The sequence below is a fragment of the Salvelinus fontinalis genome, unplaced genomic scaffold (genome assembly GCF_029448725.1).
Source record: "Salvelinus fontinalis isolate EN_2023a unplaced genomic scaffold, ASM2944872v1 scaffold_0050, whole genome shotgun sequence".
Taxonomy (NCBI): Eukaryota; Metazoa; Chordata; class Actinopteri; order Salmoniformes; family Salmonidae; genus Salvelinus; species Salvelinus fontinalis.
Genome location: NW_026600259.1, coordinates 215,336 through 233,059, shown reverse-complemented (window position 1 = coordinate 233,059; position 17,724 = coordinate 215,336). Strand labels below are relative to the sequence as shown.

Below are 17,724 nucleotides of genomic sequence, written 5' to 3'. Positions count from 1 at the left end.
ACTGCAGCCACCATCATACTGCAGCCACAATCATACTGCAGCCACAATCATACTACAGCCAACATCATACTGCAGCCACCATCATGCTGCAGCCACCATCATACTGCAGCCACCATCATACTGCAGCCACCATCATGCTGCAGCCACCATCATACTGCAGCCACCATCATACTGCAGCCACCATCATGCTGCAGCCACCATCATACTGCAGCCACCATCATGCTGCAGCCACCATCATGCTGCAGCCACCATCATACTCCAGCCACCATCGTACTGCAGCCACCATCATACTGCAGCCACCATCATACTGCGGCCCCCATCATACTGCAGCCACCATCATGCTGCAGCCACCATCATACTCCAGCCACCATCGTACTGCAGCCACCATCATACTACAGTTACCATCATGCTGCACCCACCATTATACTGCAGCCACCATCATACTGCAGCCACCATCATACTGCAGCCAGTATCATACTGCAGCCACCATAATACTGCAGCCACCGTCATACTGCAGCCAACATCATACTGCGGCCACCATCATACTGCGGCCACCATCATACTGCGGCCACCATCATACTGCAGCCACCATCATGCTGCAGCCACCATCATACTGCAGCCACCATCATACTGTAGCCACCATCATACTGCAGCCAGCATCATACTGCAGCCACCATCATACTGCAGCCATACTGCAGCCACCATCATGCTGCAGCCATACTGCAGCCACCATCATACTGCAGCCAGTTCATACTGCGGCCACCATCATACTGCAGCCACCATCATACTGCAGCCACCATCATACTGCGGCCACCATCATGCTGCAGCCACCATCATACTGCACCCACCATCATACTGCAGCCACCATCATACTGCAGCCACCATCATACTGTAGCCACCATCATACTGCAGCCACCATCATACTGCAGCCACCATCATACTGCAGCCACCATCATGCTGCACCCACCATCATACTGCAGCCACCATCATACTGCAGCCAGCATCATACTGCAGCCACCATCATACTGCAGCCACCATCATACTGCAGCCACCATCATGCTGCAGCCACCATCATGCTGCAGCCACCATCATACTGCAGCCAGCATCATACTGCAGCCACCATCATACTGCAGCCACCATCATGCTGCAGCCACCATCATACTGCAGCCAGCATCATACTGCAGCCACCATCATACTGCGGCCACCATCATACTGCGGCCACCATCATGCTGCAGCCACCATCATGCTGCAGCCACCATCATACTGCAGCCAGCATCATACTGCAGCCACCATCATACTGCAGCCACCATCATACTGCAGCCAGCATCATACTGCAGCCACCATCATACTGCAGCCACCATCATACTGCAGCCACCATCATGCTGCAGCCACCATCATGCTGCAGCCACCATCATACTGCAGCCACCATCATACTGCAGCCACCATCATGCTGCAGCCAGCATCATACTGCAGCCACCATCATACTGCGGCCACCATCATGCTGCGGCCACCATCATACTGCAGCCAGCATCATACTGCAGCCACCATCATACTGCAGCCACCATCATACTGCAGCCAGCATCATACTGCAGCCACCATCATGCTGCAGCCACCATCATACTGCAGCCACCATCGTACTGCAGCCACCATCATACTGCAGCCACCATCATACTGCAGCCACCATCATACTGCAGCCACCATCATACTGCAGACACCATCATACTGCAGCCACCATCATACTGCAGCCACCATCATACTGCAGCCACCATCATACTGCAACCATTGAGTTGTTCTTCTCAATCTGTCATGTAGGTAATTATTGTGGACTCACTACAATGTTGTTGATCCATCCTCAGTTCTCCCATCACAGACAATGAACTAAGTAGCTGTCCTAAAATCACCAATGACCTCATGGTGACATCGCCGAGCAGTTTCCTTCCTGTCCTGCAGCTCAGTTCAGAAGGGCGACTGCATCTTTTGATGTGTCTGGGTGGTTTAATACATCATCCACGGCATAATTATTAACCTGACCACGCTTAAAGAGATATTCAATGTCTGATTTGTTATTGTGACCCGTCCACCAATCACTGGCCTTCTTAATGAGGCTTTCCAAAAGCTCCCTGGTCTTTGTAGTTGAATCGGTGTTTGAAATGCAACGCTTGACTGAGGGACCTGACAGATGTTGTATGTATTGGGGACAGAGGAAGGGGTAGTCTGTCAACCCCGATTATTTCACACAGAGTAAGTCATGGTAACTTTTTATGTGATTTGTTAAACCACATATTACTCCTGAGCTAATTTAGGGTTGCCTGAACAAATGGATGAATACTTACGAAACAACTTATATATAAGTTATTCCTTTTGTTATTATTAACATTACAGAGTATTTTGTGTAGATTGTTGACAAAAAAACAACAATTAAATCAATTTTAATCCCACTAACATTAATCTCACTAACATTAATCCCACTAACATTACTCCCACTAACATTAGTCTCACTAACATTAATCCCACTAACATTAATCTCACTAACATTAATCCCACTAACATTAATCTCACTAACATTAATCCCACTAACATTAATCTCACTAACATTAATCTCACTAACATTAATCCCACTAACAGTAATCCCACTAACATTAATCTCACTAACATTAATCCCACTAACATTAATCCCACTAACATTAATCCCACTAACATTACTCCCAATAACATTAATCTCACTAACATTAATCCCACTAACATTAATCCCACTAACATTAATCTCACTAACATTAATCCCACTAACAATAATCCCACTAACATTAATCCCACTAACATTAATCCCACTAACATTAATCTCACTAACATTAATCCCACTAACATTAATCTCACGAACATTAATCCCACTAACATTACTCCCACTAACATTAATCCCACTAACATTAATCCCACTAACATTAATCCCACTAACATTAATCCCACTAACATTAATAAAATGTGAAGAAATCCAAGAGGTCTGAATACCTTTGTAAGGCCCTGTATACGAACAAATCTGAACAGGTCCCTATCAGATTGGCACTATTACAACACCAGTTGGCATCTCCACATACCGTGAATAAGTGACCTATTATATTTGAAGGTGGGTGTGTCCATTCTTAAATGTTCTGTTTTGCCTTCGCTACGGCGATCATTAAAACAAATAGGCTTATCAGCTCTTATCGTGACAACTCCTGTACTTCAAATATACCAGAGCTGATAAAATAAACTGTTTCTAGGAACCCATGGAGAAATGCTGCAGTGTTTCCTGCAAATGATCCTCGTACCGGTCCATTCTTATAGGCCTAAGACTATGTTCTAAGTGTTTTTATATTGGTATTTCCTCTTAAAGGGATACTCTGGGATTTTGGCCAATGAGGCCCTTTATGAACTTCCTCAGAGTCAGATGAACACGTGGATCCCATTTCTATGTCTCTGTGCTAGCAGATACACATAGACGTCCAGTCATTACGCTAAAGCTAGTTAGCGTTGGCTCACAAAACTACCTCAAACTTCCTTCATACTGGACAGAGACATAGAAATGGTGTCCACAGGTTGTTAGTACTGAGTAACATCCTCCTCAATATACTATAAATTCAATACCACTTGGTTTTTGGCATTGGAACCAAGTCTATTTCAAACTGACTCCATATCTGGCAGGCTGTGCTGTTGTACACCTGTTTTAAGGCATTACAATGAGATGAAACTATGCAGAGAATTTGGTGTGTCTAGGTTTCAGAATACTGGAAGTTAAACTATGAGCTCAATCCATTGGCGTGTAGATGGAACTACGTCCACAGAGAGAGAGAGAGATAGAGAAAGAGAGATGGATGGAGACACAGAGAGAGATAGAGACACAGATAGAGACACAGATAGAGAGAGAGAGAGAGAGAGAGAGAGAGAGAGAGAGAGAGAGAGAGAGAGAGAGAGAGAGAGAGAGAGAGAGAGAGAGAGAGAGAAACAGAGAAACAGAGAGAGAGAGAGAGAGAAGTCATGCAGAGGAACAGCTCCTGACTTGTTATAACTTTTTGGTTGTTAAGAGCGAGATTGACACGATTCAATTAGCAAAAATGTATAGGTAATCAAATTGTACAACTGAAGATCAACACAGGAGGAAAAGATTGAGAGAGAGTGAGTTAAAAGACCAATCTTTATCGTGGTAGCTAGCCAAATTCAAATCGGTCAGTTAGCTTAACGTTGCTCTAACTGTTTACTGGTGGTAACCATAGCAACATGGCCACTGAGGCAGCGCTAGCAGCGTTAGCAGCGATAGAAACTGAGAGACTTTCCCCGCTTTTTTTTGGATACCCAGCAGAAATCAAATCAGAGAAAGGAAGAATCAATTTTAAACACAGAATTCTGAGGGGGAACCCAGAAACTTTGTTTGCCGACTGCTCACAAAACAGGACTGTTACAAACCTGTTATTTTACACAGACCACACTACTGCCTGGCATGCAGCTGTAACCAGGCATTTCAGCTATACCACGAAGAAAGGCATCTGCAAGGGAAGGCAAATCCACATTTTTGAGGACAGCGATAAGGACCAGGAAAACAGGTTTCTGACGGTAAATATGTATCAGAACGGCACTGTCATGGTCCAGGGCAGTGAGGCTGCACTCAGCTCTGTTGTGCAGGACTTCCCCACCCTAACGAAGATAGCGGAAAGCAACAAAGAAAAGGACAGCACCCCGACCTCTCCCCTCACCTCAGGCACCCCAACAGCAGGACCATCCTCCCCCCTGCCTGCCTACAACCACCAGAGCCAAGACCACACCACCATCAGCCTGTTGAGAGACAGGCTGGCTGTGATAGAGGTATGGGTTACTGAGCTGAAGGAGCAGCCCCTCAGCTACACCACCACCAGCCCAGACACAGAGCTTCTACAGGACCAGATCAACCAGTGCAGGACCCAGCTGAAGAACTCTGTCCAGGAGCTGAGAGAGAGCCTTACCACAGCTCTTGAGGAGGTAAAGGCCACCATGAGGAGAGAGCTGGTGCAGGTAAAGGAGGAGATGGCAAAGGAGTTGTCTGGCATCAAGAGGGTGCTGCAGCACAGAGAGCAGACTGTAGAGACTCCTAGAGAGAAGCTGCAGCCCCCCACCACCCCTAACAACCCCACCACCCCTAACACCCCCACTGACCCACCTTTACCCACAACCCCCCCCCATACCGACAACACTTTACCCACACCCCCAGTCAACAAGAAGGCTCACATGGAAACACCTACTACAGAGAGAAGCTCTCTGGCCCCCCCTGACACACCCCCACACGCCCCTCCATGTACACAGGCCCTGTGTACTCCAGCCCCAGACCGTAAACGCAATAATCTGGTAAAACCCGCTGAGGTGGCCATCCTCATTGACTCAAATGGGAAATTCCTCCAAGAAGATAAACTCTTCCCACAACACAAGGTGCGCAAAATATGTTGCCCAAAAACACAGGATGCACTCCACATCCTGTCCCAGCCTGACTTTGGCACACCAGGCAACATTATTATTCACACCGGCACCAACAACCTGCGAGAGGAGCAGGAGAGAGTAGGCAGCCTGGTCAACAGAATAGCAGAGAGGGCCTCTGAGCGGTTCCCCAACTCCCACATCACCATCTCCACTCTGCTGCCCCGCAAAGACTTTCATCCCCATACCATTCAGAAAGTCAACGCTGACATCACCAAAGGGTGTGGCCTACTCCCGAACGTACACGTTGCTCACCACCCAACAATCACCCCAGAGCATCTGCACGACCACTCCCATCTGAGGAAACAGACATTAGGGATGTTTACCAAGTCTCTAAAGGACGTGGCACTTGGTAGACAAACACCTCATGCCGTATTGGACAGAGGACCACCCAGAGACCCCTACCAGACCACTGCACCAACAAGGAGCCCCAGGCCCCTTCAACACCACACCAGACCCAGCGCACCCCACAGGCCCCACCCACCACCAGACCATCACCACTTCCATCGGCTTAGCCAGACCGGACCGGGCCCAGCCTACTACCCCGCATCAGACCACCACCCCTACCAGACCAGAGAGGAAGCCCCACGGCCCAGACCTGGTCCCCCTCCACTCCACAGGGCCCAACAGCAGGACCAGCGCAGCTACGCAGAGGTCGTCAGAGGACAGGAGAACCTTGTAGGATTAAGTGAGATTAAACAGCTCCTCCAATACATCTGCACTAAACTGCACTAAACACACACACACACACACACACACACACACACACACACACACACACACACACACACACACACACACACACACACACACACACACACACACACACACACCTATTGTACTCAAATGTACTTGTTCAATGAATAGGAATGTTTATATATATAACAGAAAGAATGTTAGCTGTCATCCTGTTTATCTCGCTCTTAACAACTTAATAGTTAGTAGTCACAATATTTCTGACTGCTATTCTTTCTTTTGTAACATGAAATCGCTATCAGTTAGCATGTGGAACATTCAGGGCCTAAACTCATCAACCTTTGGACTGAAGAGTTTAGCACTGGAGTTCAACAAAAACCTTAAAGATGTTGATGTCATCATTCTGCAGGAGACATGGTGTAAGGCTGACATTGTCACTCACTGTCCCACAGGTTACAGAGAGGTAATTGTACCGTCACAGAAACACAGCTCTGTCAATAGAGGCAGAGACTCTGGAGGACTGATCATTTGGTACAAATCCGAACTACAACATCTAATTGACCCCCTCAAAATTGGCAAATATCACATTTGGGTAAAACTGAAAAAAGAACTTGTACTGACAGAAAAAGATGTGTTCCTTTGCGCAATTTATATCCCCCCCTCAGAATCCCCATATTACTCAGAGGAGATCTTCCCCACCCTTGAGGAAGAGACGTGCCATTTCCAGGCCCAGGGAAATGTGCTCATCTGTGGGGACACAAATGCGCGCACAGGAACACTACCTGATCTAACGAGCACACGAGGGGACAGCTTTATTACAGGCCATACTGTTTCTAACTGCCTTAATCTCCCCCATAGAAACAACAGTGACAGCACCGTCAACAAAAACGGAAGGGATCTTTTGCAGCTCTGTAGAAGCCTGGGTCTGTACTTTGTCAATGGTAGGTTACGGGGGGACTCTTTGGGGAGATTCACCTACTGCTCACCTCTTGGCCACAGTACAGTAGACTATATGATCACAGACATTGACCCTTTCTCTCTCAGCTCATTCACTGTCAAGCCACTAACACCTCTGTCTGATCACAGCCAAATTACATTGTTCCTCAAAAGAACAGACATGGAAACAACCACACATTCACAGCCCAGTAAGCTGTACAACATCAGACATTCATACAGATGGGCCCAAAACAGCACAGAAGAATACCAGAAAGCAACCTGGAACCAAAATATCGAAACACTCTTAGATAACTTTCTGGATACCACATTCACTCACAGTAAAGAAGGCATCAATCTAGCAGTACAAAACATCAACTATATATTCAGGCAAACGGCAAAAGAAGCACAATTGAAATTGATAAAAAACAAAACAAAAAAGATCACAGATGACAACTGGTTTGATGCAGATTGTAAAATTATAAGAAAAAAAATTAGAACACTATCCAACCAAAAGCACAGAGACCCAAATAATGGTGAATTACGCCTTCATTACTGTGAGACTTTAAAACTCTATAAACGTACACTCAGAACCAAAAAAGCCCAGTACAACAGAAAGCAGCTGATGCTAATTGAGGAGTCCATAAACACAAACAACTTCTGGCAAAATTGGAAAAAATTAAAGAAATCTAAACAAGAGGAATTAGCGATACAAAATGGTGACATATGGACAACCCATTTTAAAACACTCTACAACACCGTTCAAATTGACACAAACGCAGATCAACGCCAAATTCATGAGAAGTTGAATGGATTAGAAAAAGCTATAAAGGACAACCAAAATCCACTGGACTCCCCAATTACTGACCAGGAGCTCTATAAGAAACTTCAGGCTCTCAAATTTAAAAAGGCATGCGGACCTGATGGCATCCTAAATGAGATGCTCAAACTCACTAGTGCAAAATTTCAATTGGCCATATTAAAACTGTTTAATTTGATCCTGAGTGTAGGTTATTTCCCTGACATCTGGAATCAAGGACTCATAACCCCAATCTTTAAAAACGGAGACAAATTTGACCATAACAATTACAGAGGCATTTGTGTGAACAGTAACCTGGGGAAGGTTTTCTGTAGTATTATAAATGTAAGAGTTCTAAACTTCCTTAATAAGCACAATGTCTTGAGTAAAAGCCAAATTGGATTTATACCAAAACATCGCACGACCGATCATATTTACACCCTACACACCCTGATAGGTAAACATGTCCACCAAAATAATACCAAAATATACGCTTGCTTTATCGACTTCCAAAAAGCATTTGATTCTATTTGGCACACAGGACTGTTCTACAAAGTTATTGAAAGTGGTGTAGGGGGTAAAACATATGACATAATTAAATCAATGTATACTGGCAATACGTGCAGCATTAAAATTGGCAAGAAAAGAACAGAATTCTTTAACCAGGGGCGGGGCCTTCGTCAGGGTTGTAATCTGAGCCCTGCACTCTTCAATATTTACATCAACGAATTGGCCACTATTCTAGATAAATCCTCAGCCCCTGGTGTTAGTCTCCATAATTCAGAGGTTAAATGCCTACTCTTCGCAGATGACCTATGCCTGTTGTCACCCACAGCACATGGCCTACAGCAGAGCCTGGATCTGCTAGAGCAGTACTGCCAGACCTGGGCCCTGGCAGTAAACCCCAAAAAGACTAAAATAATGATTTTCCAGAGAAGATCCAGATCTCAGGGAATTAGACCAAAGTTCTCAATTGGTACAAAATATATAGAGTACTGCACACACTACAATTACTTAGGTTTAAAAATAAGCTCAACTGGACACCTTAATGAGGCAGTGAATGAACTGAGAGAGAAAGCACGCAGGGCATTCTACGCAATTAAAAAGCAAATTCAAATTGAAATACCTATTAAAATTTGGCTAAAACTAATTGAATATGTCATTGAACCAATTGCACTTTATGGCAGCGAGGTGTGGGGTCCACTTGCAAAACAAGATTTCATCAAATGGGACAAACATCCCATTGAAACCCTGCATGCAGAGTTCTGTAAGATTCTCCTACATGTCCAGAGGAAAACTACAAACAATGCATGCAGGGCAGAATTAGGCAAATATCCACTAATAATAAAAACTCAAAAAAGAGCAATTAAGTTTTGGAAACATCTAAAATACAGTGACCCCCTCTCATATCACTACCAAGCCCTGCAATACCAAGAGCTGAGCAAAGAAAAGAGTCCCCTCATCCAGCTGGTCCTGGGGCTGAGTTCACAAACCTGTTCTACTAACACACTGAAGCCTCAGGACCAGAACATCCAATCAATCAGAATAAACCAAATTACAACACAGTCAAAACAAAACTACATTGCTTATTGGGAAACACAAGCACAAGCACAGAGCAAAATGCAGTGCTATCTGGCCCTAAATCGACAGTACACCGTGGCTAACTATTTGACTATGGTTACTGATCAAAACCTTAGAAAAACCTTGACAAAGTACAGGCTCAGTGAGCACAGCCTTGCCATTGAGAAGGGTAGACACAGGAAAACCTGGCTCCCTGTAGAGGAAAGGCTGTGCAACCACTGCACAACAGCAGAACTTGAGACGGAGCTGCATTTCCTGACAAAATGTCAAAAATATAAAACAATTCGAGAGTGTCATTTCCCCAAATTTGAAACTCTTATTCAAGGTTTCAAAGACCTCTCTGATGAGGATAGGCTACCCGTCCTGTTGGGGGAGGACGCAGAGAGCTGTGGGTTGGCAGCGCACTACATTGCTGCCTGCCATAAGTTGAGGGACAGTGTCTGACAGACCAATCAACCTGCACATGTACTCTACTGTATGTTTATTGTTATTGTTGAATGTATGGTTATTTTGACACTTAGTTATTGTTGTTACTGTTGTCCCGTTGACCATTTTGATTCTCATTTTTATATTGTAAATAAGCTTTGGCAATATGTACATTGTTACGTCATGCCAATAAAGCAAATTGAATTGAATTGAATTGAAAATTGAGAGAGAGAGAGAGAGAGAGATAGAGAGAGAGAGAGAGACACAGATAGAGAGAGAGAGATAGAGAGAGACAGAGAGATAGAGACACAGATAGAGAGAGAGAGACACAGATAGAGAGAGAGATAGAGACACAGATAGAGAGAGAGAGATAGAGAGAGACAGACAGACATAGAGAGAAATAGAGAGAGAGAGACAGAGAGATAGAGACACAGATAGAGAGAGAGATAGAGACACAGATAGAGAGAGACATGGCTCTCAAGAGAAGACAGGCTATGTGCTCACTGCCCACAAAATGAGGTGGAAACTGAGCTGCACCTCCTAACCTCCTGCCCAATGTATGACCATATTAGAGACACATATTTCCCTCAGATTACACAGATCCACAAAGAATTCGAAAACAAACCCAATTTTGATCAACTCCCATATCTACTGGGTGAAATTCCACAGTGTTTCATCACAGCAACAAGATTTGTGACCTGTTGCCACAAGAAAAGGACAACCAGTGAAAAACAAACACCATTGAAAATACAACCCATATTTATGTTGATTTATTTTCCCTTGTGTACTTTAACCATCTGTACATTGTTACAACACTGTATATATATAATATTACATTTGTAATGTCTTTATTGTTTTGAAACTTCTGTATGTGTAATGTTTACTGTTAATTTTTATTGTTTACTTCACTTTTGTATAATATCTACCTCACTTGCTTTGGCAATGTTAACACATGTTTCCCATGCCAATAAAGCCCCTTGAATTGAATTGAATTGACAGACAGATAGAGAGAAATAGAGAGAGAGAGAGAGACCTTCCGTAACAAAGCCATCACCTACAGAGAGATGAACCTGGAGAAGAGTCCCCTAAGCAAGCTGGTCCTAGGGCTCTGTTCACAAACACAAACACACCCCACAAAGCCCCAGGACAACAGCACAATTAGACCCAACCAAATCATGAGAAAACAAAAAGATAATTACTTGACACATTGGAAAGAATTAACAAAAAAACAGAGCAAACTAGAATGCTATTTGGCCCTAAACAGAGAGTACACAGTGGCAGAATACCTGACCACTGTGACTGACCCTAAACAGAGAGTATACAGTGGCAGAATACCTGACCACTATGACTGACCCTAAACAGAGAGTACACAGTGGCAGAATACCTGACCACTGTGACTGACCCAAAATAAGGAAAGCTTTGACTATGTACAGACTCAGTGAGCATAGCCTTGCTATTGAGAAAGGCCGCCGTAGGCAGACATGGCTCTCAAGAGAAGACAGGCTATGTGCTCACTGCCCACAAAATGAGGTGGAAACTGAGCTGCACTTCCTAACCTCCTGCCCAATGTATGACCATATTAGAGACACATATTTCCCTCAGATTACACAGATCCACAAAGAATTCGAAAACAAATCCAATTTTGATAAACTCCCATATCTACTGGGTGAAATTCCACAGTGTGCCATCACAGCAGCAAGATTTGTGACCTGTTGCCACAAGAAAAGGGTAACCAGTGAAGAACAAACACCATTGTAAATACAACCCATATTTATGCCTATTTATTTTAACCTGTGTGCTTTAACCATTCGTACATTGCTACAACACTGTATATATATATATAATATGACATTTGTAATGTCTTTATTGTTTTGAAACGTCTGTATGTGTAATGTTTACTGTTAATTTGTATTGTTTGTTTCACTTTTGTGTATTGTCTACCTCACTTGCTTTGGCAATGTTAACACATGTTTCCCATGCCAATAAAGCCCCTTGAATTGAATTGAGAGATGGAGAGACAGAGAGAGAGACAGAGAGAGAGAGAAAGAGAGAGACAGAGACAGAGAGAGAGAGTAGGAGAGAGAGAGAGACAAAGACAAAGAGAGAGACAGAGACAGAGAGACAAAGACAAAGAGAGAGACAGAGAGACAAAGACAAAGAGAGAGAGAAAGAGAGAGAGAGACAGAGACAGAGAGAGAGAGAGAGAGACAAAGACAAAGAGAGAGAGAGAGAGACAAAGACAAAGAGAGAGAGAGAGAGACAGAGAGACAAAGACAAAGAGAGAGAGAGATAAAGAGAAAGGGACCGAAAGAGAGAAACTACTGGTGGTAAGCAGCTGGATTGGTCTGACCAGATATTAATCAGAAAAATGCATTCCTGGACTTCCTCTCCGATGGTAGAGTTCTGTGCTGGGGCTGCCGGGGCTGTGTTATTGGGCTGGGGATTGGTAGAGACAGGGCTGTGTTATTGGGCTGGGGATTGGTAGAGACAGGGCTGTGTTATTGGGCTGGTGATTGGTAGAGACAGGGCTGTGTTATTGGGCTGGGGATTGGGAGAGACAGGGCTGTGTTATTGGGCTGGGGATTGGTAGAGACAGGGCTGTGTTATTGGGCTGGGGATTGGGAGAGACAGGTTGGATAGAGACAGGGCTGTGTTATTGGGCTGGGGATTGGGAGAGACAGGGCTGTGTTATTGGGCTGGGGATTGGTAGAGACAGGGCTGTGTTATTGGGCTGGGGATTGGGAGAGACAGGGCTGTGTTATTGGGCTGGGGATTGGTAGAGACAGGGCTGCGTTATTGGGCTGGGGATTGGTAGAGACAGGTTGGATAGAGACAGGGCTGTGTTATTGGGCTGGGGATTGGGAGAGACAGGTTGGATAGAGACAGGGCTGTGTTATTGTGCTGGGGATTGGTAGAGACAGGGCTGTGTTATTGGGCTGGGGATTGGGAGAGACAGGGCTGTGTTATTGGGCTGGGGATTGGGAGAGACAGGGCTGTGTTATTGGGCTGGGGATTGGGAGAGACAGGGCTGTGTTATTGGGCTGGGGATTGGGAGAGACAGGGCTGTGTTATTGGGCTGGGGATTGGTAGAGACAGGTTGGATAGAGACAGGGCTGTGTTATTGGGCTGGGGATTGGTAGAGACAGGTTGGATAGAGACAGGGCTGTGTTATTGGGCTGGGGATTGGGAGAGACAGGGCTGTGTTATTGGGCTGGGGATTGGTAGAGACAGGTTGGATAGAGACAGGGCTGTGTTATTGGGCTGGGGATTGGTAGAGACAGGGCTGTGTTATTGGGCTGGGGATTGGTAGAGACAGGTTGGATAGAGACAGGGCTGTGTTATTGGGCTGGGGATTGGTAGAGACAGGGCTGTGTTATTGGGCTGGGGATTGGTAGAGACAGGGCTGTGTTATTGGGCTGGGGATTGGGAGAGACAGGTTGGATAGAGACAGGGCTGTGTTATTGGGCTGGGGATTGGTAGAGACAGGTTGGATAGAGACAGGGCTGTGTTATTGGGCTGGGGATTGGGAGAGACAGGTTGGATAGAGACAGGGCTGTGTTATTGGGCTGGGGATTGGTAGAGACAGGGCTGTGTTATTGGGCTGGGGATTGGGAGAGACAGGTTGGATAGAGACAGGGCTGTGTTATTGGGCTGGGGATTGGGAGAGACAGGGCTGTGTTATTGGGCTGGGGATTGGGAGAGACAGGGCTGTGTTATTGGGCTGGGGATTGGTAGAGACAGGGCTGTGTTATTGGGCTGGGGATTGGTAGAGACAGGTTGGATAGAGACAGGGCTGTGTTATTGGGCTGGGGATTGGTAGAGACAGGTTGGATAGAGACAGGGCTGTGTTATTGGGCTGGGGATTGGTAGAGACAGGTTGGATAGAGACAGGGCTGTGTTATTGGGCTGGGGATTGGGAGAGACAGGGCTGTGTTATTGGGCTGGGGATTGGGAGAGACAGGTTGGGTACTTTAGACCAGAGCCTTATTCCCTATATAGTGCACTACTTTAGACCAGAGCCCTATTCCATATATAGTGCACTACTGTAGACCAGAGCCCTATTCCCTATGTAGTGCACTACTTTAGACCAGGGCCCTATTCCATATATAGTGCACTACTATAGACCAGAGCCCTATTCCCTATGTAGTCCACTACTTTAGACCAGAGCCCTATTCCATATATAGTGCACTACTATAGACCAGAGCCCTATTCCCTATGTAGTCCACTACTTTAGACCAGAGCCCTATTCCCTATGTAGTGCACTACTTTAGACCAGGGCCCTATTCCATATATAGTGCACTACTATAGACCAGAGCCCTATTCCCTACATAGTCCACTACTTTAGACCAGAGCCCTATTCCCTATATAGTGCATTACTATAGACCAGAACCCTATTCCCTATGTAGTGCAATACTTTAGACCAGGGCCCTATTCCATATATAGTGCCCTACTATAGAGCCCCATGGGTCCTGGTCACCGGTAGTGCTCTGTTTAGGGAACAGGGTTCTATTAGGGAAGCAGCCAGAGTAGAGGGGCTCAGAGAGAGCTGCCTCTCTCTGCCCTGACCTAAGTGGAAGAGATGGCGTTCAGTATTTACTCAGGTGGAATAATACGCAGCCAAGCAGGCCAGCGTGTAGTGATAAAACAAAGAAGATTTCAAAGAATGTGCTCCATGTGTTCCTAAGAGTATGTGAGCATAAAGCCAACTCTGATCGAGTGGCAGAGGCTTTGACTAGAAACCCCCACTTGCCCACTCATGCTTTCAAACACTATTCCACAACCACAGGTTTGTTTTTCAGGCTCAATAGCTAACTACGATGAACACTCAGAACCACGTGCTTCACGGAGAAAACTCTACAGAATGTAAACTATGTTCAACTAGAGAATATTTTCAGTTAAATCAGAGGCTCCCAAACTCATTGGAGCCAGGGAGCCCTCATGTGATAGTGAATTCACCAGGGAGCCCTCATGTGGTAGTGAATTTATCAGGGAGCCCTCATGTGATAGTGAATTCATCAGGGAGCCCTTATGTGATAGTGAATTCACCAGAGAGCCCTCATGTGGTAGTGAATTTATCAGGGAGCCCTCATGTGATAGTGAATTCATCAGGGAGCCCTTATATGATAGTGAATTCATCAGGGAGCCCTTATATGATAGTGAATTCATCAGGGAGCCCTTATATGATAGTGAATTCATCAGGGAGCCCTTATATGATAGTGAATTCATCAGGGAGCCCTTATATGATAGTGAATTCATCAGGGAGCCCTCGTGTGATAGTGAATTCATCAGGGAGCCCTCATGTGATAGTGAATTCATCAGGGAGCCCTCATGTGATAGTGAATTCACCAGGGAGCCCTCATGTGATAGTGAATTCACTAGGGAGCCCTCATGTGATAGTGAATTCATCAGGGAGCCCTCATGTGATAGTGAATTCATCAGGGAGCCCTCATGTGATAGTGAATTCACCAGGGAGCCCTCATGTGATAGTGAATTCATCAGGGAGCCCTGATGTGATAGTGAATTCATCAGGGAGCCCTCATGTGATAGTGAATTCACCAGAGAGCCCTCATGTGATAGTGAATTCACCAGAGAGCCCTCATGTGATAGTGAATTCATCAGGGAGCCCTCATGTGATAGTGAATTCATCAGGGAGCCCTCATGTGATAGTGAATTCATCAGGGAGCCCTCATGTGATAGTGAATTCATCAGGGAGCCCTCATGTGATAGTGAATTCATCAGGGAGCCCTCATGTGATAGTGAATTCATCAGGGAGCCCTCATGTGATAGTGAATTCATCAGGGAGCCCTCATGTGATAGTGAATTCATCAGGGAGCCCTCATGTGATAGTGAATTCATCAGGGAGCCCTCATGTGATAGTGAATTCACCAGGGAGCCCTCATGTGATAGTGAATTCATCAGGGAGCCCTGATGTGATAGTGAATTCATCAGGGAGCCCTCATGTGATAGTGAATTCACCAGAGAGCCCTCATGTGATAGTGAATTCACCAGAGAGCCCTCATGTGATAGTGAATTCATCAGGGAGCCCTCATGTGATAGTGAATTCATCAGGGAGCCCTCATGTGATAGTGAATTCATCAGGGAGCCCTCATGTGATAGTGAATTCATCAGGGAGCCCTCATGTGATAGTGAATTCATCAGGGAGCCCTCATGTGATAGTGAATTCATCAGGGAGCCCTCATGTGATAGTGAATTCATCAGGGAGCCCTCATGTGATAGTGAATTCATCAGGGAGACCTCATGTGATAGTGAATTCATCAGGGAGCCCTCATGTGATAGTGAATTCATCAGGGAGCCCTCAAAATCAGAACTTAGAATTTAGAGTTCCATAGAAGTACATAAAATACAAGGAGTTTTACTACGACTGCTGCAGCACATGACCGGACTAACCAAGTCTCGGGGCAAAGAGACGATTTTCCTCTTTTAAAGCTTCAATTACAGTACATTTATGTTTAAAACAACATTTTTTGAGAATAGCAGAAGTATTTGAGTTGAAAACTGGAACATTGATGCAGTACTGTGAATCCCTGTGAGCCTCTCAGGCGCTGTTGAGGGTAGTCATTATTATAGATGAATAATATCACATTGTATTGTATCGCACCCTCTAAACTTGTTCAATAGAACCCATGGCCAAATTCCTTTAATCCGTTGCAATAAAAACATTTGATTGAAGATCTGGCGGCGGACACACTGCAGTACCTCAGACCCGGGAACCACTGAGTTAAACCACGCTCCTGTCAAGAATGCATTCTTGACAAGTGAATATAAGAGTTCTGAAATGTTTCACAATATTCCTGGAAAAGTCAGTTAAGGAAACTCATCGATCGTGTTTTGAGAAGTTCTGTATCTTCTGGAGGTTATGTCATGTAAAATGACGGGACTCTGACCCGACCGCAGACGTGTTAACACCCAACCTGCTCAAAGACATAGCTTCGGTTTGACAGTAACAAGCTGGACATAACTAGGACCTGAAATGCCTCTCTGTATCGAAGCAACGAAAGGAATGAAATGAGTCAGGTCCTGAAGGGAGAGAACCGTCTAATTATTAAATGAAGGGAGAAATCAGCTGCGCTGCCTGGGTCTGTTAACACTGGTGGTATTTTTGCTCTTGGTGCGATTCCACCTGCAACATTTGTCAACACATCACATCTGCCAAACTCCAGCAACATGGTGGTCCAGTTTAGTTTACATTTCGCAATATCAATTAAGTACCTCGGCTTGCTTTTCCCACTCCCTGGCAACATTCTTTTTTTTTTTTGACAAAGCAGGTCTTTCAGACTGAAGTTTAATCCAAGTTATCACTCACACAGGTCTACTATGAGTTTCCTTTCAGTTACTCTCTCCAGCAGCACTTTCAAATATCTACCTCCAAACTTGACAGATTTCAAAGTGGGGATCTGTTTTCCTTGGACCTCTCTCCAGGTGAACAAGCTGACATAAACACTCAGGTAACTTGGGTGCAAAGAAGGACCGGAACAGCTGGTCTTTGCTTCTAAACGGAGGAAGAATAGATTCCCTGCTTCGTCTCCACATAAAAGACACAGGCTGCTCCCCAGCGAGCCAGGTGTACATTCCTGGGGAGAGACTGAGGCAGGAGCCGCTCGGTACTCTTCAACTACAGAGGTTAAATGGTTCCTTACACGTAAGCGCAGCCAGCACATGGGCCATGTGTCATCCTGACAAATGATGGCTGTGAATGGGAGGATGATAGGGAGGTAGTGACTTAGAGGGACAACAACATCATGGGAGGGAGGTAGGGACCCAGAGGGACAACAACATCATGGGAGGAAGGTAGT

At 45.3% G+C, this 17,724-nt stretch overlaps 2 protein-coding genes across 3 annotated transcripts in view; one reads left to right on the top strand and one right to left on the bottom strand.

Annotated features, from left to right (window-relative positions):
- The window catches only part of cfap299 (cilia and flagella associated protein 299), a 338,696-nt gene that overhangs the window by 159,210 nt on the left and 161,762 nt on the right, over positions 1-17,724 (bottom strand). The gene's annotated exons all lie outside the window — the stretch shown is intronic.
- Positions 3,995-7,880, top strand: LOC129842536 (bromodomain-containing protein 4-like). Its single transcript, XM_055911114.1, has 2 exons — positions 3,995-4,149; positions 4,454-7,880. Exon 2 carries the CDS (start codon positions 4,591-4,593, stop codon positions 6,208-6,210), a length of 1,620 nt encoding a protein of 539 aa, XP_055767089.1. The 5' UTR covers positions 3,995-4,149; positions 4,454-4,590; the 3' UTR covers positions 6,211-7,880.

Excerpts from the sequence above, each read along its gene's own strand:
- LOC129842536 (XM_055911114.1), top strand. The coding sequence starts at position 4,591 with ATGTATCAGAACGGCACTGTCATGGTCCAGGGCAGTGAGGCTGCACTC.